At 44.8% G+C, this 23,051-nt stretch overlaps 1 protein-coding gene across 4 annotated transcripts in view; it reads right to left on the bottom strand.

The window, feature by feature from the left end:
- The window catches only part of TEX2 (testis expressed 2), a 97,511-nt gene that overhangs the window by 6,929 nt on the left and 67,531 nt on the right, over positions 1-23,051 (bottom strand). For 3 of the 4 annotated variants that reach the window (XM_036267953.1, XM_036267956.1, XM_036267954.1), the window contains exons 6-9: positions 21,217-21,363; positions 16,299-16,398; positions 6,937-7,069; positions 1,113-1,238 (exon numbers count right to left, since the gene is read on the bottom strand). In XM_036267953.1, coding sequence (XP_036123846.1) covers positions 1,113-1,238; positions 6,937-7,069; positions 16,299-16,398; positions 21,217-21,363 — 506 coding nt within the window. The remainder of the gene's footprint in view (positions 1-1,112; positions 1,239-6,936; positions 7,070-16,298; positions 16,399-21,216; positions 21,364-23,051) is intronic. The other variant, XM_036267957.1, reaches the window with a different exon arrangement.

Raw genomic sequence — 23,051 nt, 5'->3', positions numbered from 1 at the left:
TTTATTTTTTAATGTTTTATTAATTTTTCTTAGAGAGAGGAAGGGAGAGGGAGAGAAACAGAAACATCGATGAGAGAAGCATCAACATTGATTGGCTGCCTCCTGCTGGCCCCCTACTGGGGATCAAGCCCTCAACCCAGGCAATGTGTTCTGATCTGGAATCGAACCAGTGACCTCTTGGTGCATAGGTCAACGCCCAACTACTGAGCCACACCAGCCAGACTCAAGCAGGTAGATTTTAAATAATGCACACAAACTTTAGAACCAACTCCTCAAACAACGGTTCTCTTTTCACCTTCTGTAGGATTTCAAAAGTGAATAGACTGATACTTTCTTACAGATGCTTCTGGCTTCTTTATAATCTTTAAATAACTAAAAGATCGGTACAGAGAGGCTATTTAAGCACTTTGATCATTCCACAGTCCAAGTAACAGGCAGAGAGCCCTGGAAATGAACCCAAGGGAAGGGGGAGTAATGCTCTCCACTGGGCACCAGGGGGCGATGTTATATAATTTGTGCTCCTTGTGATAAACACCCGCCCTTCAGTTCTATTATTTACTCCAATGGCCCAAGAAAGCCATTTTGTTTGGGGCCCCTTTTTTAAATTTATTTTTTTGTTAATCCTTACCCAAGGATATTTTCCCATTAATTTTTAGATAGCATGGAAGGAGGGGAGGGAGGAAGAGGGAAAGAGGGAGGTGGAGGGAGAGAGAGAGAGAGAGAGAGAGAGAGAAAGAAACATCGATGTGAGAGAGACATGTTGATTGGTTGCCTTCTGCAAGACCCTGACCTGGGCCGGGGATAGAACCTGCAACCCCGGTACGTGCCCTTGACGAGGATTCAAACCTGAGACCCTTTGGTCCGAAGGCCAATGCTCTAACGGCCGAGATAAACCAGCCAGGGCTGGGACCTTCTTAACTAAAGAAAGCTATATGGGGTTTTTTGTTTTAGGGCCTACAATTTAGACAAGCCACTGACTATGGGTTATTAATGCAAAAACCATTCACTCAATGTGAAGGAGAAGGGAAAAACACAGAGGAAGAAGGGAATAAAAGCTCATTCCCAACTTGCTGCCCTGACTGCTGGAAACCCCGGAAACTAGATCTACTCACCCTTCGGCTCCTGGGAGAAGTGGTTTGTCTCCCGCACTAGGCTCTGGTGCATCATCTTCTTCGGAGGAGCCAGCACTTGACGACTCCTCATCACTGTCGGCCAGACAGTACGCTCTGGGCCTGCAACTGAACAGGACAGAGTCACCACCGCAGCCTGCCCATCACCCAGGTTCTGCTTAGAAAGAGAACAGACACTCCACTGCCACCACTACTATACATCATTCTCCCCAACCCACCCCAAAAAGAAGAGGCCCAATCCAACAGTCCTGGGATTGGACTGGTTACCCGGGAGACGCTTCAGTGCCAAGTCCCATGAGAGGACACAGAGGACTTGGGTGTGAAGAGTTCATGTCTGTACATGCATCAGGACAGGTGGTGGGAGTTTGGTGCAGTCAACACAAAATGCAGTGAGTTCATCAACAGTGCAACAATAGCCAAGTGGAGGGGGGGTGGATGGAAAGAACGATGGCTGCAAGGGTGAGGTGACAGCTTATGAAGACATGACCACTCCTCACCAATGACAGGAATGTTCAAACAAGTCCCCTGCCTGGCTGAATTCAAAAACTAAGCTGCTCTCTGGCTTTGTCACCTCCAAATTGTTTAGACTCAACACCCTTTCTTATCCCATACCTGGCCCAGCTCCTGAAGGCCACAGAAAAAGCCAACAGCCAAATAGCCACAGGGCACAAATCTCAAAGGACTTGAGGAAGCAACTGACACGAGAACCCAGGAACTGTCCCAAAGAAGTACAAATTTCAACACCATTGAAAAAACAAAATAATAAAAGGCTTCATTGAAGAGCAATGTCCTTCATTAATCTTTCCGGGTTGGATATTCAGTTTCTAGAGGCAAAAGAGTTGTCAGATCACCAAGCAGCAGTGAGTGATCATGGTTCCCCACTCAGGGTCACCAGGGGCTTCTTGGCTGAGCTTCAGCTCCACAAAGGGCAGCTCCCTCCCTGGATGACAGCTTCGCTTCAGAAGGGAGGCAGAAGGGCATGGCCCTACTCTTGAGGCTCAGAGACTTAACTGGGACAAAATGAACAAGGGACAGAGTAGTCTCTGAAAGCTATTAAGCAACCAAATGGTCACTAAGCAGAGACTGGACCTTGTATTTTTGACAAGGAATAAATTACCAGGACACGGCAAGGCAGTAGAACTTGGGTCCTATCTCCCTGCAGGTACAATCCTTCGGGGTTTTCCTCTGATGTTGCCCTTGGGCCACCAGAAGAAGCCTAGGGTGCAGTCGTCTCCTAGTCAACAGCAGCCAAGGGCACCCAAGGGCAGAGCACACACACTTGAAGGCTCAGCAGAGGCCCCAGCACTGGGCTGCGGGACTGAAATCTCCGCCCTGAAACAGGAGCCTGGCTGTAAGAGGACCCTGCCAGTGTCCTCCCTGGCAGGACACCCGGATCCTCCTTAACCCCAGCTCTGAAACATTAGAGCCAGCCCTTCAGCCAACAGGCTTGAGTGTAGTGTTAAAGGGAAACTCCCTCTGCAGACACAAAAGCCTCTTGTCTCTGGCCAGGGAAACAGCAACAGCACCTAACTGACTTGTTCTTCCTCTTCCATCAGAGGCTTAGCCCGTCCCAGAAACGCTGGTCACAAAGAACTTTCCATGGTTAGACAGCCCTTACTAGAGCTTCTTTTATTTCTCATGTACAGAGCAAAACACGATTTCCAAGAAAGCCTAAATAGGGTCTTGAGGAAAGTTGGGGACACAAATCCCCAAGGATAACACAACCATCTCAGAAATGTGTCCTTCTCTACCAGTTATGACTGGGCTCCCTGGCGCTCACCCAGTGCTGCCAGGTAAGGCACTGCCCTGCTCCCCATCCACTAGACGAAAGGCTGCCTCAAGATCTGGGGCCCCAGGGGAAGCTGCTGAGCCACTGCCCCTCCTGTCCTCACCGGCATTTGTCATCTGGCAGCCTCCAGACCCAGGGCAGCAGATGCCGAAGGCCGAGCACTGCAGTGAGCTCTCAGGTTCCTGAATTAATCCTCCACAGGGCAGAGAACAGGACATTTTGTGGCTGAGAGTTTATAATTTAGACAATGCTATTATCGGTTAAAGCAGATCAGATGACACAAAATTCTGATTTTTACCAAATGTTACTTCTACTCTGCAGGGGAAGCTATGTCACATGGCACCCAATACTTCCTAATTCAATGTGTAACTCACTGGCTGATAGTTTTATAACTGAACATGCATTTTATGTTCTCAATCTATGATGTCAGCATGAACTTCAGAGAAAGACACACTGCACACATCCTGATATATATAAGATGTGCTAGATCTAATAAAGCCTAATTTTTCAAAACACACCTTAGAATTCTAGATGAGTGTGATATCCTTTCAAAGAGTCACCTTAAAAGGCTGTTGCAGTTTTGCTGCCCCTGCTAAAAATCTTTTGGGAAACGTGTTCGGAGCCAAACATCCAAGAAAAGGTAATTATTTTATCACTGATACTATGTCTCAGACCACACATTTTATTTCTTGGTCTCATCACTGTCATTGGCTCTGAACGACTTCTAGCAGTTTCTCAAAGATCCACTTCATCTACAGAGCAGGATGATTTTCTGTCCCTCGGGATGGTTAAAAGAATGTCAGAGACCAGAGGCAATTCTAAAAAAGCAGCTCCAAAATGTTCTAAGTGAAGGATGCATAATAAGATTAAACAGCCCAGTGAGGTGACTGCTTTGTGGGGCCACACTCATCCAGTGTATTCATTTTCTTTTAGTTAAGAGAAATCCGCCCCATACATCGCCACTGTGAACATCCACAGAATCAGACCTAACACAGTGTCTCAGGGTAGAGTTGTGGTAGTGTGCAGGGTACACTGAGGACTATGACCCAGCATGGAGAACAGAGGGGGCCTCCCTATGTGGACTTGCACCCTGGGCCTGGGCTGCAATGGCAGAGCAGGAACAGGCCAAGTGCCTTACAAGAAACGCCCACTCCGAGGCCACCTGCACTGAAGAGCAGCCAACACACAGAACTTCTCCCTGACCAACTTACTCTGGCCTCTTCAGGCAATTCCTAAAGCTGACTGTTGAGCTCACTACCTGAATTCTACTGAGTACATTATTGCCTCCCAGTTATGTTAACTGTATATGTCAAAAGAAGATAATTTGGAAAGTAAAAAGACTAAAGGAAAACATCTGCAAATATAAAGTGCATAAACATTTCAAAGGGAAAAGGACTTCACTAGAATAAAGCAACATATACTTCAATTTCTCACCATCACCCTCAGGGTAATAACAGGAAAATATGAACCAACTTCTACCAGTGAGTAGGACTTCTCACAGGTTGAGCAGCATCTCCTCAGACATCCCAAGGGCACAATCATTTGTGCACTTGAAGGGGGATGAAAAAGGCAGGAGACACAACAGAGATCCTGCCAAAGCAGGACAGCCCAGGAACAAGCCTTGCCTGACAGTGAGGCCCTGGACTGGCAGCCACGGGCTACAGGGAGCGCCTGGAGGGAAAGGGCTGCGGCTGGCCAACTCCTCAGACATCCTGCTCTTTGGAGAGTTTAACATCAAGGGAATGTCAGTACAAAGATCACATGTTAATAACAGCTAAGTGCATACTGACTGTGTCTCCTCCAGCACGTAGCCTCGGTGATTCCATACACCCAGGACTGAGGAAGTGAAGAAGTGGATTCCAGAATCACTCCTGGGATTAGGTTCTTAGCTATGGATGTGCTTTCAGAGGCTCTCAATGCTCCCAGAAACCTGAGCCAAATGGTACACATGTGGGCATTTTCTGGGGAAAGGATCCAGAGCTCTCAAGATTCCCAAAAGGTCCTTCACGAAAAAAGGGTTTAAGGGTTCATCTGCCCAGGACTTTTCTCCCAAGTGAAGTGCTTTTGAATTGTAGTATTCCTTGCTTTTAAAATTAAGTGACAGCCAATTACATGTCAATATAAAATTTAACAGGAAGGAGCAAAACATTTCATACCAGACTCTACTGGGGGAAAAAAGTGGTACTTTAGATATATATTACAAACTAAATATAATACTATCACATTGCAAAAGCAGAGGATTTTTTTTCCACAGTCTAGAGAATACTGCTTGTTCAGAAACATGTCTATTTTCTGATCAGCCAGAGTTTATGAACTTGAAATTGTGCCAAGAGCACTGGATAAATAATAGTTAACGTGAAACACCTAAGATGGCAAGGATCTCAAAGACCCAGCCGTGTTGGGGCCCCACTTTCTGTCCAAGACCCCACCCCCCTTCCAATGGAGTCCAGCAGCCCTTATGCCAGGCACAGGCTGTTTCCAGAAAGGGCTCCTTGTACAAACGCTGCTGACGGGTGTTTGTTGTGTCCTACTTCCGTTTAGAGAGACCTCATGTTCAAGACTGGTCCTGCCTGATGTGCTTCCTTGTCTAGGCAGCTGGTTCTGCAACTCTGGTCATGACACTGGATTGATGATGCTCAGGTGTGCATGGCAATGGGTGGGGGGCATGCAGGGACAGAAGTTGAATCTGAACACAGGACTAGATCTACCAGCAATTCAAATCTAGGAGGTCTGTATGACTTTCCCTGCCAGGAAAGCCTCTAAAATACTCCTGATCTCAATCCTCTCGGTCTACAAACTGAGCCTTTATGTCCAAGAACATGATGAAAGGATAAACTTCCTAGTGGTATCACATGGGACCAAACAAGACTCAGCACTGACAGGGTATGAAATGCTACACAGAGGCTTGATAAATACCACTCACCAGAAAATACAATCCACAGATTGCCGAATCCAAACACATTTTAACAAATAGAAAAATGAAAGGGAAATAGCACAAATGCAGGTTAGATTGCATACAGCAGGTGAAATTCTCCAATTATTAAAATAGTTACATTTCATTAAGAAACCTGGATAAATCAGAATAATCTAAGTAAAAGAACATTCTCAAATATATAACCTAGCTCCTTCATCTGCTATTAGCACAATATAAATAGAAGTATCAGGTCAGTATCATAACTAAGTAAAAATTTAAGAGCCTGTGTCTTATATTTAGACTCTGAGAAGGTGGCTCCCTGTGAAATGTTCCAGTCATTGCACTGTTAATTCTATGCAGAGGGGCTAAAGATGTGAGAGACAGACTCTAATCAGCATTTTTAGTTTTGTAAAAACGATTATATAATTTAAATTTGTAGTCAGTCATTTTAAAGGTGTGTGGGAATGTAAAATTTCCAGCTTATCCATTCTAAGCATTTAAGGGAAAAAATCAAACTTTATTAATTAGTTTACAAATTTGGAATATTTACTAAATCATACAAACCCTGGGCAGCAGATACAGTATCTTCTACAAAGAGAGGCATTTACCCAACAAGTCAATACTGTATTATTTAGGGAAAATGCATCACAGAACACTTTAGGAGCACCCTCTTGGCTGTAAAATCAATCACTAGTTATAAATATTTGTGATTAAAGCAGACAGACCCCCTAAGGGCTTTGGCCTTGCCCACCGTGGCTGTTTGTGGCTGTAAGTTGGAGGAGCTGTACGTTTCTGAATGATGGTTTTCTTCACAGAGCATTTTACTGCGCAGACAAGCCTGCCCTGCTGTCGCAGTCAATGCTTTCTGGAAAGTCAATACTGCAGCACTGAGGCCAAAAGGTGCTGAATAGGGGTGAGGACTCACAGTGTGCAGAGGATGAAACGGGGGAACCATTCCCTGAAACTCTCTGTGGTCCAGAAGCACTCACATGGAAGCTCACTCAACATCCGGGACTACTACACATCAAATCTGTTCTCAAAGGCTGGACGGAGAGGGTGGTTCTCCAGGGTTGGGTGATTAATAAATTCATATAGCCCCTTACCCTTCTTTGCCAATTTCTCCAACCTTCAGGGCTTCAACAAGAGGCTCTTTACCTAGTTTGGTCAAATTCATTTTGGTTTCAAGAGTCATCAGAAAGGACCCATTGTAGGACATTTCCAAATCGATCCAGAGTCCTGGAGAAATGGTGAAAAAACAGAAGGTTTTTTTTTCCCCCTAGAAAAACATGACTATAAATGACAGTATAAAAATTTATATTTGAAAGTATCTAAACAGGTATCACATTGAAAGTGTGTGTGTATGTGTGTGTGTGTGTGTGTATATATATATATACACACATATGTACATATATATAAAATTTTTTATCTTTCTATATCTCGCCTGTACTACCAAGGCATGCAAGAGGAAACCGTGAAAAGAAAAGCTTCTGGAAATGGTTCAAGCACCTGGCAAGTTGCCGGCATTTCAATATCATTAAAATGGTCACAGTGAGCTCAGTACATGTTTTCGAGGGAAGGGTCCATCCTCCGGGTTCTTCTCATGTTTAGTAAGAGGATGGCTTGACTCAAGGCAAAGCCAGGACAAGGTGTGCTGATTCCCAGGAAGGTAAGAGGCAGAAGAGAGGTGCAGACAAGACACTTCACTGCAAGCTGGGCTGTTCTTTAAAGACATACGTGAGAACCACTGTCTTTCTTAAAAGTATCTACAATTGTGGGGGTGGAAAGGAAGGGACACAGAAAATGGTTCAGTCTCAGCTTGGTATGATAAGGACAGTGACAAAAACTTTTAGAACTCTTTTCTTTTTGGAAATTGCCTAGTAATGGAAACAAAAGAATTAATATTCCAGCCCCAGGATTATCTAGATAAAGCTTGGTAATCACTTTGTACCTTAGTTTAAAAACCTATTCCTTGGAAAAGCTACTGATGTCAATGAAATCATATATCTAAGAGGCCATTTCATTGGGATGGCCCACCAGCAGAAATCTAAAATGCAAACAGGGACCAGTCACCTTGGGACCTAATCCACCACCAACATTCTATGACTCAGCAGGTAGGACAGGGCAGACGGGCATTTTCCAGGCTCAGAGTGCCATAATAATACCTCATGGACTTCCAATCAAAATACGATCCTTCAAGTGGGTGTTTAAATGTTAATAAACTTTTAGAGATCTTCATAAGATGAATGACAACATTTAAAGGAAGCAGGAAATTAATCTAAAACTATTGTTCATACACGACAGCATTTTCAAGCAATTACAGTAAATAACCCATCCCCCATTTGACCACAATCTCGGCTAAAAGCTTTGCCTAACCTCAAGAAGCACTAATGGTATATAATTCTTCACTGAAGGCAGAATAATTTCCAATTTGTTTTCAACAAATTCTTTTTATCATAACTGAAGGTAATTATTTTCCATGAATGACCAGGTTTAATTAAGTGACATGCAGACCAACTGTGATTATCTTCTTCGCAGCAACTCACAAAACTGCTTTATTTCTTGCTTACATTAAGCAGTTAGAAAGCATTAATTAGCTTGCTCTGCAAAGGTACTGTTACCGGAAATAAAGGGCATGTCTGCTTTCATAAAGACATTTAGTCATGAATCATTCCCAATAGAAGAAGAATCAGGGCAAAAGGCATGATATTAATAGGTTTTAAATTCAATATAAAAATAATATCAATAAAGAAAATATGTCTTCTATACCTCCAGCTTAATTTAACTTGAGAATCAATTGACTCAAATTATCTGGTTGCTGTATGTATTCATTCTTAATCATTTCTTTGGAAAATTCTAGTCAGGTTTCCAATAAATATTAGTAGTATGTATTGTCTTTGAAAATTGTCGTATTAAAGGCACCAGAATTTTACTTCTCATAAAGTGGAAGGTTTTGCTTGTTTGTTTTTAAATGAGAGGGTATGGATACAGGCTTAGTAGGCTTCTGGCCCATGCCCCAGCCACTGGGACATTCCCTCAGTGACACGTGGTCCAGTGCCCTACCTTCCAGGAGCTGAGGCAGGGAACAGGAGGGAAAAGCACATGGAGGGAGCCCAGTCACGGGGGCTTAAGTTTCACTGGAAGTTTCTCCACCTCTGTTCTCTGGCCTCATCTGCACAAGGGAGACCACACTGATGCCTGTACTCCAGCACCTGGCACATCCTAGCCAGCCCACTTCCTTACTTCCACACTCCTTGTGCCAGCCTGGCTTGCTGCCGTTGCCATGGCAGGCAGGAGCCAGACCAGAGGAGGCTGCAGGGCCAAGAGGGAAGAGGCTGCACCCGGCAGGAGCCCTGCCTGGGCGGGGGAGGGGATGACAGGTAGACGGCTGACCGAGCCTCTGCATGGGGTGACAAGGTCTGTGTTTTATATCATTATATATGTCCCATGAGGCTCTGGTTCTCAGTGAAAAAATGAAGGATTCAAGAATGGTTTGAGAACCTTTAAAAATAGATATACACTGCAAACATTTCAACAAATTCCTTTCATCTGACATGTTTGCATTCAAATGAGGGAAAGGAGACAATTTTAGCACTAGTGCAAGAAAAACTTGCTTCTTTGACAAGATTCAGCAGGCAGAAAGCACCCTGAAAACCTTGAAGCACAACAGCCCAGAGCCTAGGCCAACTGGTTACATAATGGGTGAGTCAGGAAGCTGTACCTTCCACAACTGAAAGGTGAAAGCAACAGCTTCTAGAAAGGTTGCCTTCCCATTGAGGACAAACGCAGCAACAATGAAGAGGGGAACATACACTATTCCATGAGTGGTGTCTTAGCTCTAACCAAGCTGAATGCTACTCATCTAGATGAATATAGTTAGAGTTGTTTCTTTTGTGCTCTTGACAAATGTTAAGACTTTATTGTGAGGCATTTCATTTTAAATGCTGGTTTCTGTAACCATCTGCTCTTGGTAGTGCTCAAAGACAAAAACCAGAAGTTGAGAAGGAACGTTTTTAAGCCTTTAAATAGTAAGGCAATCAGTCCTGAGAGGTTCTCGGAAAGAACATGAACACGGCCCTAGCTGGTTTGGCTCAGTGGTTAGAGTGTTGGCCTGCGGACTGGGGAGTCCCGGGTTCGGTTCCCGCTAAGGGCACGTACCTTGGTTGCAGTTCGTCCCCGGCCCCAGTTGGGGTTGTACAGGTGGCAACCAGTCGATGTGTCTCTCTCACATCGATGTTTCTCTCTCTCTCTCTTTCTCCCTGTCTCCCGCCCGCTCTGTCTGAGGACAGATGTAAAAATATCCTCGGGTGAGGATAAAGAAAAAAAAAAAAGAATGTGAACATGGAGTCCTGTCTTAGCTTGGGCTGTGGTAACAAAATACCATTAACTGAGTGACTTACACAACAGACTCATTTCTCACAGTTCTGGAGGCTGCAAGTCCAAGATCAAGGTGCTGGCCAATTCACTCCCTGGTGAGGGCTCTCTCCATGGCTTGTGGATGGCCACCTTCTCACTGTCCTCACATGGCAGACGCAGCAAGCTAGCGCTGGTTTCTTCTTATGAAGGGCACTATTCTCATGGTGAGCACCCCTCCCTCATCTACAGTGAATTACCCCCAAAGGCCCTACCTCCACATACCATCACATAGCAGGTTAGGGCTTCAACATATGAATTTGGGGTTAGGGGGGACACAAATGTTCAGTCCATAACGAGTCTCCCACACACAAGGGGTCCTCATGTTGAGGAGCTGTGCTGTGGTAAGGGGTGGTGGGTGCCTGGTTACCAACAAGTCCCTATAAAACCAGCACTTTATTCTGCAACATGGGAAACACAACTGACAATGACAATGGCAAGCTTCTTCTGTGAGCCTTCATGCAAGGACCTGTGAGCAGCTCAGGTGACTGTTTTTCCACTCTTCAGATTCATGAGGAAAGGATCAGTTACCACCGCCACCACCACGACTCAGGGAGACTGTGGCAAAAGCTAGAGCTCACTCTATCCAAAAGTGTTTACTGAGTTCTTAATGCAAGATATCAGAACTAAAGACACTGAGATGAATCCCTGCTTTCAGGAAGTTTACGCTTGAAGAAGAATAAAGATGCCTGGGCCAACTGGTACAGACCAGACCGATGCCACCAAAGGTAATAAATAGCCTTGGTGGGTATCCCCAGAGACAACTAGAACTGAGTTCTTCGGCCTTCTCCCCAGTATTCTATTTAACAGACTCCATAGCCTCTGGAATAGTGCTACCACAGCCATATCCATCTAGCAGTTTCACTCAGCTGTTCACTGTTTCATTACTATTAAAATAACTACAAGTCTCAGGCTCGTTGGGATAGGGTTAACAGGGCACCTGCGGCTCAGGAGTTGCGAGAACCTGAAGCCAAGCCTTGCTCACCTGAGCTTGGCCCTCATGTTATCTCTCCTCCATTTCCTCTACCCCTAACTATCAGTGGTTGCTTTTCACTCTGAAAGTCAACATTTGGCATCCAAGGAAGAAAACTTCTTAAAATGGAGCACTGATAATATATTACCAAGAGCAGGTGTGTGAGTTATTCGGCTCTTAGAAGATCTCACCAGTGACCATTTTGTTCCTGGCAAACAGACTGCTGCCATGTTCTCAGACACCACAGAAAACTAGCATTCCTTGTCCTTGGCTGTGTCTTTAGGATAGACGTCATTTTTAGCTTTGTCTACCTGTAACTGTTCTCTGAAACAGCTCCGCCTTCCAAGGCAGACACAATCACAAATCAATCTCTTCTCTCCCTTTCCTACCAACATCCATAAAGGGGTCTTTTTCTCTCTTTCCACAAAGTCTTTTTTCTTTCTGCAATAGGACCTAGTCAGGGAGTTCGCATGCCAGTCCTGTCAGCGCCAGGCCTCAGTCTGGCCCTGTCACTGTGCTCAGCCCTGGACAGCTGCTGTCCTAACGTCTACTGCTGACAAGGGTGTAGCAAGAGGAATGGGCAGGTTCACAGCCTAACTCTGGTTCCAGTTTCTGAAACAGTTGGCAAAATAACGTCAATCCCAGACCTGGGTAAGGCACCAGGCAGTATAGGTTAAGGTCTGGAAGATGAGTGGTAGATGGTGGACACCACCAGTCATGAGTAAGGGCATCTCTGAAGGAAGACAAAGTTCCTATTCCTATTGGTCATGGTAATCTTTCTACAGAATGTGACACCTTCAGTCGAAACATGGGTTGTTATCTGGGTATCCTGAAATGGGGCAAAACCGGTACAGTACTGCCATGGCAAATGCTCAACGACTATTTGCAGACTTAAATACATGCAGCAAACATCCTGAAGACTAAATGAATTCATCTGAACCTGAGGAGCACAGCCCACATCCTTGGCTCATTCTGACACTGGTCCTACGCACGGAAGATGAAAACCTGGCTGACAGAAGAGGTTCCCCACTGAGTCCCATCAGGAAGCTTTTACTAACAACAAAGCTTTGTGACAGCAATAGTAGCAAACACTGATGGCTTACTATGTGCCACATGTCCTCTCTGAGCACTCTGCATGTGACATTTATCTCCACCACAACTGGACAACAGCATTTTACAGATGAGGAAACTGAGGCCACGTGGTTGGTTAGTAACTTCCCGAGGTCTCACCACTGAAGCAGCGGGGCCCAAACACGGGTGGTCAGGCTGCAGAGCCATTGTTCATGGAGAGCCTCTGGCCTAGAAGCTGTGGAATGGGATGGAAGGCGAGCTACTGGGTGACTTTTCACAAGTCATACCCATTCTGGGCTCTGGCTTACACACCTTACATCTACAACATAGCAGAGTCCAGCTAGGTTATCTCTGGCTGCCCACTCAAGTCTATGCAGTCCATCTGCCCAATTCTTTAAGTGTTTGGTTCTAAATCAACTTTTAACCACAAGAGAAAGACTATTAGGAGAGAATATACCAAAAATGTACCAAAAAGGTAACCCTGGCTATCTCTGAATGATGGGATAATGGGTAATGTTTTTCTTTTTACCTTTTCCAAACACTCCAGTTTTCCCTATAATGAGTATTTGCTGAATAAATGAAGGAGCAAACATTATCTACCCTAACAGAGTTAATAAAACAACGGGAAAGAGCTTGGCTGAGAGGTGTGGCCTGTGGATCCCAGAGGCCTGGCCCTGGGCACCGCAGCTTGGGTGGGGATAATGGGGTGGGAAGGGGAGGCCAGTTTTTGGGGAGGGGGTTACAGAGACAGGATTCTGGACCCCACTGTGTGGCCTGAAGACAGAGAGGAGACACACACACATTCCAGGGTTAGAGATGTATGTGGAGTGGGGAGGAGTCAGAGATGAGGCAGGAGGTGCAAAGCCGACTTCCAGCCACCTGCCATTGGTGGGAAGTGAAGATGCCCTGGGGAAGGTGGTGGTTTAACCTTATTCTCTACACTAAAAATTGGCTGGGTCCTAGAACTCGAACAGGCCAACATGGCCAATGTGTCATTTTCAGAGGAACTACAGACTTTGCTCCTTTGCAAGGGCCAAGAAAGCTGAAAACGGCATTTTCCTTTCCATTTATTCTGGTAGGATCTGCCAGCTTTAAGCTGTAGGATGGGTCATCTGTGAACCCAAAATTCTGGCCCCACAGCTGGCACTCAGAACCAGCACTCCAGGTTGCCTCAAAAAGAGCATCTGGAGAATGGGGTGATCCAGCCAGCTCTGGACCAAATCCCCTCTGAGCCATGTGCCTCCAACAAACAAGCACAAGTTAGAAAACATTTTTTTTTACAGTGTGTGTGGGGGGATCCCATGGGAGGTGCCTCTCCCGAGAGCTGCTAAAGCCTCTTCACCTGGGTGCCTTTACCTGGAAGGTGAGCTCTGCTTTCAGGGTCAGTTTGAACAAGTCACTCCTGACTTTAATTTCCCTAAAAGGAGAGTTTCCCTTAGAGCAATGAAATCCAAAATATGTATTTCCTTTGTGATCATTTGTTTTACCATCACTTGTGTCCTTTGTAGACTTGGAGAAACCTAATTTGATCAAACTTTTCAAACCCACAGGCTTTATGTCTTTATCATTCCTTTCCTCCCTTGTTACATAAGCAGGAAGATCTCTTAAACTTGCCCTGAAAGGAGTTAAATAAGCCTAAAATGGATTAAAAACTGACAAAGCTTTGCTCTCTCTAGTGCAGTGATTTTCAACAGGTGTGCCACAAGAACTTTTAAAACATGCACTGACTTCTTTTCCTTTAGATTGTCAAATAAAACAATGACATGGCCAAATATAACAATAGATATCCAGTGTGAATGAATCAAAATTATACTTTTTTTGTCAGCAAAAAATATATTTTTTGATGTGCTGTAGAATTTTAGTAATTAGTTTATGGGAGCCATGAGATGACAAAAGTTGAAAATAGCTGATCTAGTGAAATGTCTCTTTTCAGAGGTACAGGAAAGAGACTGCAGACTTTGACAGTTGGTGAATGTCACTCAGAGCCTGACAAAGCTGCCCTGGGAGGCTGCAGAGTCCAAAGCCACAGGGATACTTCTTAGACGCAGCAAAGCACAGCTGTGGCACTGTTCCCTTCTTGTTGGAAATTTCTGTTAATTCAACAAAGGGTGAATTCAGTCCTGAGATAAGAAACTGCTAATGCAATAGAAAACAGAGCATGTACACGTATTATTTACCTTCTTAAAAAAATTTTTTTTTCTTTATTGATTTTAGAGAAAGATAGAAACATGGATGAGAGAGAACATCAATTGGCCACTTCCTGCATGCCCCTCACTGGGGATTGGGCCCACAACCTGCATGTGCCCTGACCAGGTATCAAATCAGCAACTTCTTGGTGCACGGGTCAATGCTCAACCACACAGGCCGGGCTATTCACTTTCTTTAAGCCTGACTCTCAGAAGGGTTATGTTAGCTAATCATTTACCAGCTTGTTACATACAAGTCAATTCCTGAAGAGACAAAGAGCAAAGGGCAACCCAGAGCCTGCTAGAGGCAGACGAAGGCAGACAGCGCTTGTATGCTGACAATGGAGCGGAGATCCTAGCTACACACTTAACACATAGATGATGTATCTTTTAAAATTCTACATGTGGTTAAGAGAACTCTAGCTAAATCATTTGCAAAGAATCTTTTCTAGTTTTACTCCTCGTGAACCAGAAATTAACCAAACCAAGAAGCACTCAGATTTATTACAGTGTAGACATAATTATCGGTTATTGGTGATCTCAACGTGCAGTATTAGGTGGACTTCTACATTTGTGAATACTCTGGTCTACCTTTCTCTGAAATCAATGAGATGCTCAAAACATAAAAATATGGGCTCACTGTCGGCTGAAACATTGCTAAAGAGAGAGGTTTGCTAATTGTAGCACTAGGGAAAAAAATCCCTTTGGATTTATATCAAATGTATATAACACAGAAAATGATTTCACTAAAATGGTTCAAGAGCCACCCGATATAGCTATACAGAGACACAAGTAGATGCTAGAATCTCTAAATTTTCCAAAATATTTACTTCAAAAGAAATATCACTCTCTCAAAAAGTTATAATTATTTTCTTCCCTACCTTGTTCCTGAGCCTTTTGAGGAATAATGTAAATCCAGTTTAGGTGGAAAGAGGTTCACTTGAAAAGGGATATTACAGAAAAGAGTCAGCTGCTTCTATGATGGGGAGATTTTTTTCCCCTGCCTGCTCACGGACTGTTCTCGCCTACCTGGCTCACTCTCCTTTTCACCAAACTCTCGTGTACTAAATTTTCCATCAAGTCCTTCTAAGACTGACTACGTGCCACAAAACACACATAAATCTTTACATTTATTTAAACTCCCTATGCATTCTAATCAACTCTTTGTTCCCCAACCCACAGCGTAGGTGTAAATAACGTCAGTGGCATGTCTTGAAAAGGAGATCTGGGCACCTCCCTCCAGCAGAGCCTTACTCTCACAATAGTGCCTGACAACATCTTCCTCTTTCAAACACCTACTAAGCGCCTCCTAGGAGTGGTAAGGAACATAAAGATGTGAAACATGAAGATCGAAGAAATCTGCGAGCTAGAAGAGGGGACGATGTAAAGGTGTGGATACATAGAACAGTGGCAGCTTCTGGAAAGAGTTCAAGGCTGGGCAGATGCACGTGTGAGGCCCGGGAGGGGAGTGAGGCTGAAACCCAGGCCATTGCCTCTCACCCCATCAAGGGCTGCAGCCATCCAGGGCAGGGACTGTTTTCTAAGACACACAGAAGCACAGGCCACAACTGGCACATGGGCAACTTTGGGCTGAAGGAGGACTTTTAAGGATCCAAGAGAATAGAAGGAATAGGAGGAGTCCCGATCTATTCCTTATCAGTTTGAGGCCATGACTGCTAAGAACAAAGATAACCAACATGAAATAAATGATTTAAAAAGTCCCCAACTCCCTCTAAACACAAAGCCTTGGTATTCAGTTTTCAGTGATGAAGACATTTCACACTCATATAAGTGTCATTCTTCTCTAAAGTCAATTAAGAGTTACCTTGGTGATCAACATAAGGCTTGAAGGCCTGAAGGATTTTTGGCACAGCCACCCCCATGTCAAGTTCCGTCAGAGTTAGTTCATTCATAAAGTAGGGTAGCTGGAGAAAAGAAGTAAACAATGAATGAAACATTAGTATCCTGGTAAATGTTAGAATTCAACATACCCTCAGAAGGAATGGTGGTCAAGGTTTGGGGAAAACATTTATTTAATCCAAATTTATTGAGCACATACCACATACAGTAAGTACTAGGCAGTGTACTACGGACAGAGCTGTGAATGAGTCAGGAAGGTCCCTGCTCTCATGGGGTTTATCTTGGAGAGGCAAAAACAGATAAATAGGCAAATAACTTCAGAGAGTGGTTAGTGCTACAGAGAAAATAAAATGGGAGAGAGGGAATCTGGGGCATGGGTGGGGTTGGCTATCTTGTCTAAGGAGGCCACTAAAGGCATCTCTGAAGAGCAGCGTGGGCCAGAGACCTGACTGTGGAGAAGGAGCGGGCCGTATTGGTCAGGTTAATAATACCCCGTGTTGGCTCAAGTGTGGGAAAATGGACCGCTCTTAGACTATCAGTGGGGAGTTAAGAAACATTTCTTATAGGCAAACTCACAACGTTTATTAAAAATCCTTGGGAAAAAAATCACGTCCCTTGACCCTGTGCAGACATTTTCCATTTGCCCTGTGGATTAAAGTTCCTCCCTCTACCCTGGAGCTGGCCTGCAAAAATCACACTGATAAGCTCTCCTGCCCTCTGGCTTCCGTTGGACTTGGCCAAGGGATGTACCTGTAGGGAGGTAAGGTTCAGAGAAGAGTACTGTCTGGCATTTGTCCCTTCCTCTATTAAAGGCCACAGATCCTCACAGACAGGCAGCCCCCCACATAGGTGCTCCCCACTGCTGCCAGCCCTGGAGTGCTGCACCATCCCTTTTGGTTTCTCTACGTAGACTCACACTTTTATAAATCTCCCCTTTATTAAACTCTCCCCTTGGGTTCCTCCATTTGAGTGGGACCCCGACTAATACAGCTATCAGTAGGGATTTACTCTGGAGAAAATATCATAAAAGCATTAATATCATGCGTAGAAATTCTTCCTTTACCTCAAGACTACAAAATTAATTCATTTATGTTTCCTCCACCTTGATTTATGTATGTGTATGTATTTTCTTTTAATCTTTAGTCCGTTCCTAATTTTAGTGTAAGATGTAAATTAGGAATCCATTTTAATTTTTTTCTAATAGTCAGGTATCTTACCCTGAACCACCAATACTTTCACTACTAATGCCACCTTTAAATATGAGATTCCCAATACACTGGGGACTGTAATGAGCACCCTGTTGTCTGCCAGTCTCAAACTGCTGTTATTACTGTAGCTTTATAATACATTTTAAACCTGGCAAGTCCCTCTTCTTTTCCCCCAGAATTTTCTAATTCTCATGAGTATTTCTCCATTTGAACATTAGAATAATTTTGTAAAATTTAGAATAGTTTTTTGTGTTTTTTTTTTTAATTAAAGTTGTCCGGCTGGTGTGGCTCAGTGGTTGAGCGTCGACCCGTGCACCAAGAGGTCATCGGTTCAATTACCAGTCAGGGCACATGCCCAGGTTTTGGGCCAAATCCCCAGTGGGGGGCATGCAGGAGAGGGGTTAATTGGTGTTTCTATCTCTCTCTCCTTCTCCCTTCCTCTCTCTAAAATCAATAAAGAAAAAAAAAATTAAATAAATTAAAGTCATGGTAAACATTTCCCATAAAACAAGGTAGCATCTCGCCTGGCATGAATGTGATGCCTATTTTGACTGGACTTTGTTAGCTGTCTCCCTGCAGAGAAAATTACACACTTTTAGGATTCATCGGTCAGAGAACTTCATCTCTGAGTTTCTGTAGTGGGGGAGGGGTTAATGTAAAGAGGTTATAAAGTCTGTGGTGGACAAAAAATGACCAGAGACAGTATTCAAATGTACATTTCTGAATTGGTTGTTGCTGTACTTGGAAAAGCTTTTTCCAAAGAATCAATGTGATGTGGTTGTTGGCCTCCCAATCAGCCTACAGTATGCTACTTGGCCAAGAATGTAGCCAAATCTTGGACCTTTGCCCCCGCCCCCATCCTTTTGGTCTATTATTGTCATTCTAATACCCAGTGTGTCAGGAGCATGCTGAGTTTCTATGGGAACAGGAGTCCAACACTGAGCCGGGGGAGCAAATACAGAGACAAGAACATGCTGTCCTTCCACATGGCCTGTCCAACCTCCCACCCATCCCATTCTATACTCTGCAGTCCTGCAAGGACCTAAGATGAAGGAGGGGACTAGAAGAACCAGGCACTGAGAATGACGCAGCAGGGTGTGTGGTGGGCTCTCATTACCAATAAGCAGAATGCGGAGGGAGGTCTGGTTACCTACTTACTCACCTAAGTACCCAACTCTAAGATTCTAAAACATCTCTCACTCACCTCCCACCCCCTCCTCATTCAAATCTCTGATTTGAATCAAAACTCTCAGGCCCAGGCCCTGGAACAGACTCATTCCTACCCTGCAGGGAAGACAAGGAAAGTCCACTCCTCTTGCTCTGTTCAACCAGAACCTTTCTGCCCACCCAAGAGTCCACAGTGTGAGAGAAACTCACTGCATGTTCTTTATCCTCCTGAGTAAACCCAAGGGGTACTGGACAGTCAGGAGTATGGGACATTCTCAGGTCGATGGGTGGCATATTAGCAGTTATACGCAGTAACAGCAGCTTTTGCTGACACAGGCACAGAAGCCCCTAACTATTGAGGGCCCCACAGTGGTGTTAGAGCAGCCGCCAAGGCCAAGGGTATAGTTGCTGTTGGAGCAGAAGCTCAGCCTGTTTTAAACCCACCATTCACCATATTACACAGAGGGCTGCTATTTCAAAATGAGTAATTATCACGTGCGAGGCTGACAATCTGGGAGTGTAGGACAAGCCAGCAAAGAGTTCTCCGAATGCCAGGCCTTCAAGGGCTACCAGGAGGCAGGGAGAGCTTTGTGACAGGGACAGCTCATTCTGACTCTTGACTGGCCATTAACCAACACTCACTATATTATGAACTAGTTCTTCCAGAGATATCTGAATATTGGTAGTAATAATAATAAGAGTTCTTTGGCAGGGGTCGTGGCAGGTTCAGAATATTCTGCTGCCTTTCTGTTTATTCCACTGCCAGGGTCCCCTCTGGTCTGCGGGGCACTTCATGGGTAGCAGCTGAGGTGAGGTGCTAAGGCCAGCCATGCAGAGCGTACTGCTCCCCACCCCCACCCGGAATGGCTGGTGCAGCTGGCTCCAGGCCCCCTTCCTCCATCCCAACCTTGCAGCACTTCTGACCTCAAAAAATGAAAGGGAGTGTCAATTTGTGAACTGCAAAAGCCCACATGACAAGCAAAGGGAGAAAATGAAAATAAAAGACTTTTCCTCAACTTCCTCTGGGAAGAAGGAATGCCCGTTTTCTACCAAAGGGGCAGAGGCTCTATGGGCTTCTAACTCTAGAGAGAAGGTGGGACACTGGCCTCTCCGTTTATTTGGAATGTGTGTCACAAGGAGAGCAGTGTCCCATCTGGAGTCCAGGCATGTCCTGCTTTCTGCCACACAATGCCAGGACCCACAGCCTACCTGCTCAGGGAAGGGCCCATGGAAGTCTCTGGGGAAAGAGAAGTACTGGCCCTGGCCCTGTGCCTTGACCAAGGAACTCAAGCCCACATCCCAAAATCAATAAGGCTGAGTGAGCTCCAGGTTGACTGTAGGCCTCTCATCTCTAAACATGGGAGGGTCACTGCTGCTTCCTGCTCCCCCTACAGACCTGGTGAGCAGGGTGGGTTCAACCCTCAACCCATCTGAATAAACATAACTGACCCTTGTCAACAGAGGCCTCCCAAATCCCTGCCCTGAATTCTGCTCCCAAATCCACTTTTCCACTTAGAAGGCACCCTCTCCTCTTCATCAGGGGCTGAGGAAGGAAGACAGAGCTTGTTCATTACACAAAACCCAATCAAAGCTCTTTCATGCCGTTTCCCTTCTACCGCAATTTGGCTTAGCTCACAGTCTCATAACATGGACTCCTTGAACTCTCTGAAGTCGTGGGCACGACTCTGTGTCACTGTACTTTTTACCAGGGAAAGGATCCATCAGTTTCTGCTTCTCAAAGGTATCTATGACCCCAAAGATCCACTGACTTAAGCTGCTTACTGTGCCACCTCTCAGTGAAGACCTGGGGGCCGCAGTAACTCTTCCTTGGCTGGGTCTTCGCTGGGTCAAAAACTTACTTCTAAGTAACCTAAACAAGGTCTCCTGGTTGCCAAAAGGTGGTCCGAGATGTGTCATTCAGTGGCAACCATGAGGAATACTTAATGCAGTTTAAACTCACTTCCAAGTGGGTCTAAATCAGCACTAGGACTGTTTCTTCAGCAAAGAGAGAGCCCGAAATAAAATACCATCTGGCCAGAAATAAAGGTCAAACCCAGACACATTTAGAGTACAGTGTTAACTTCCCCAGCTTGGAGAGGGAGTACGACTTGGGGAAAAAGGTCTTAAGTAATGAGGCATGTTCCTTAGCATAGACTGTGCAGCTCAGACTGGGGGGTTGGGTGGGATCCGGAAATACTAACTTAAGATAACAGAAGTCTATACGACAAATGTGAGCTACAAAAGCTCACACTTCCCAAACCAAATTCTGGATTATCACCTAGAATGGATAACAATGAGGGCAACACAGAAAATAATAGGAACAGTCACTAAATTCCCATTACTAATGATATAATGCAATTAATCATACAGTCAAGGTCACAGCCCAGGTATTGTTTAATGAGAACTTACCACTCTCATATGTTATATGCCTTAAACTGAGTTATTTTTCACTGAAAATACAATAGTACAAAATTTCCAGAAATTAAGAAACGTGAAGACTTGGAATACCTTTATTTTGCTGAGTTTCATTTGGATTTTCTTAGACACCAGATCAGACCAGTACTTCTCTCCTAAGAAGTCCCAAAACATCCTTCCAAGCAAGGCATTCACCCAGGCTTCCTGTTCTTCCTCCTCAGAGGGTGGAGCCTCTGGCAACTGGCAAAAGAAAAGAGACCAAAATTAGCTAGAAAGCAACTGGAGAACAAGACAGGTGCTTATTTTTATAAAGTCACTGAAGGTCCTTCCCCATAGAGATGGGCGACCATGTGAGTCATATTTCTTCCCTATAAATTACAAGTTCCACATTATGTCAATGAAAAGAAAAGCCACCATCACAGATAAAAACTCTTCTTAACCTACTACCAGTCTTCCTGTGAATCAGCTAATATTTCATACAATTAGCTCAGCCAAATTGCCCTGCCCCCCAATTTAGGTTGGTATTGAGCAAATGTCTGCCCACCTTTCTTCCTCCCCAGGCAGCCCTACAGTTTCCCAATGCCCAGGACTCTTCCATCCAGCCTGATTCTGTGGCTCGTGATTCTCTTAGGCGAGGGGCAAGGGAGTGCTTCAAAATACTGATGCCTCTATCCTACACCCAGACACACTAATTTAAGCGGGTATCAAGATTTTTAGAATCTTTCTCACTGATATAATGAACAAGTGAGGTTGAGAACCCCAGCCTTGGATTAGAGAGCGCCACTCTCAGGACTTCAGTGAAAGTCCCGTAGCTCTTCTCACCTGGGCCTCTCCTCCACATGACATAATCCATCTAAAACATCTGTCATGGTCAGTGTGCGAGGCAGGAGAAGAGCAAACCTAGGTTAGTCTGCAATTTCTAAGAATGGTGATACCATGGACTCTGGCCTGGTGAGGGTGAAGAAAAAGGAAGAAGCAGCAGTGACATCCACAAGTGCGTGCTGAGGTTAGGAGGTTAGTGCAGGTAATGCTTGGTGGTCATCACCGTTGTCACTGTTGCTGTCCACTGAGCCCATGCCAGGCCCTACAATAAGACTCCTTCTCAGGTTCTCTCTTCTATGCCTCACAATACGCCGGAAAGACAGAACTTTTATGTCTATTTTGGAGATGAGAAAACAGACTCAGAACCTTGCATTGCCTTGCCTGAGGCCCCTTGTTGATTAGTGGAGCCTGACTCACAGCCTCCTTCTCCTGGATCTCCACTTGCTCGGTCCTGTGGGAGGGAGAAGGCAGTGTGACTGGCTCCTGGTATGACAGACATTTCCCTGTGCTGAGGTCTCTAATGAGACTATAACTTTATAGAAGCAATTAGCCTTGGAAAGCAAAGACCAAAAGAACCAGAAATGCAGAAATCTGTGACTTGTTCACCCTTTCACTTCTATAGTTTATATAAATGTATTTGTCCTGCCCCCAGGGGTTGCCTGCAGTCATAGCACACACCAGACACCCTCGTCGTCTCCATGCTCCATACACATGCCAGTGTGATCTCTTGTGGGCAGCTGTGTGCCTAGGCCAAGGCACAGTGCACAGGGGGCTTGGTACTCATGGATTTGACACTTGAGGATGTGATGCCTTGTGAGCACCTCAAAGGTCCACAGCATGTACCTAAGTGTGACTTTTCTGAAGCCTGGAGTTCTGAGGCTCTGACCAGGTGAACTGGTCACTGAGCTTGTACAGGGCCTAGTAGACTCCCAGCTTGTGCCATCTTTCTCTTTGGGGACCTGGGGCTTCACATGCATTTTCAGTCTAATGTTACTGCATGTAAACAGAGATAATCTGTGTTCCAGGAGTCCTTCAAATTTGGGTGTTTTGAAAGGTCTCCCTTATAAATGTTGGTGAGTTTCATTTAAAAAAAATTATGTTCTCTT

This window comes from Molossus molossus, unplaced genomic scaffold (assembly GCF_014108415.1).
Source record: "Molossus molossus isolate mMolMol1 unplaced genomic scaffold, mMolMol1.p scaffold_m16_p_19, whole genome shotgun sequence".
Classification (NCBI taxonomy): Eukaryota; Metazoa; Chordata; class Mammalia; order Chiroptera; family Molossidae; genus Molossus; species Molossus molossus.
Note: the sequence above shows the minus strand (reverse complement) of the source record. Positions and strands in the feature narration are given on the sequence as shown.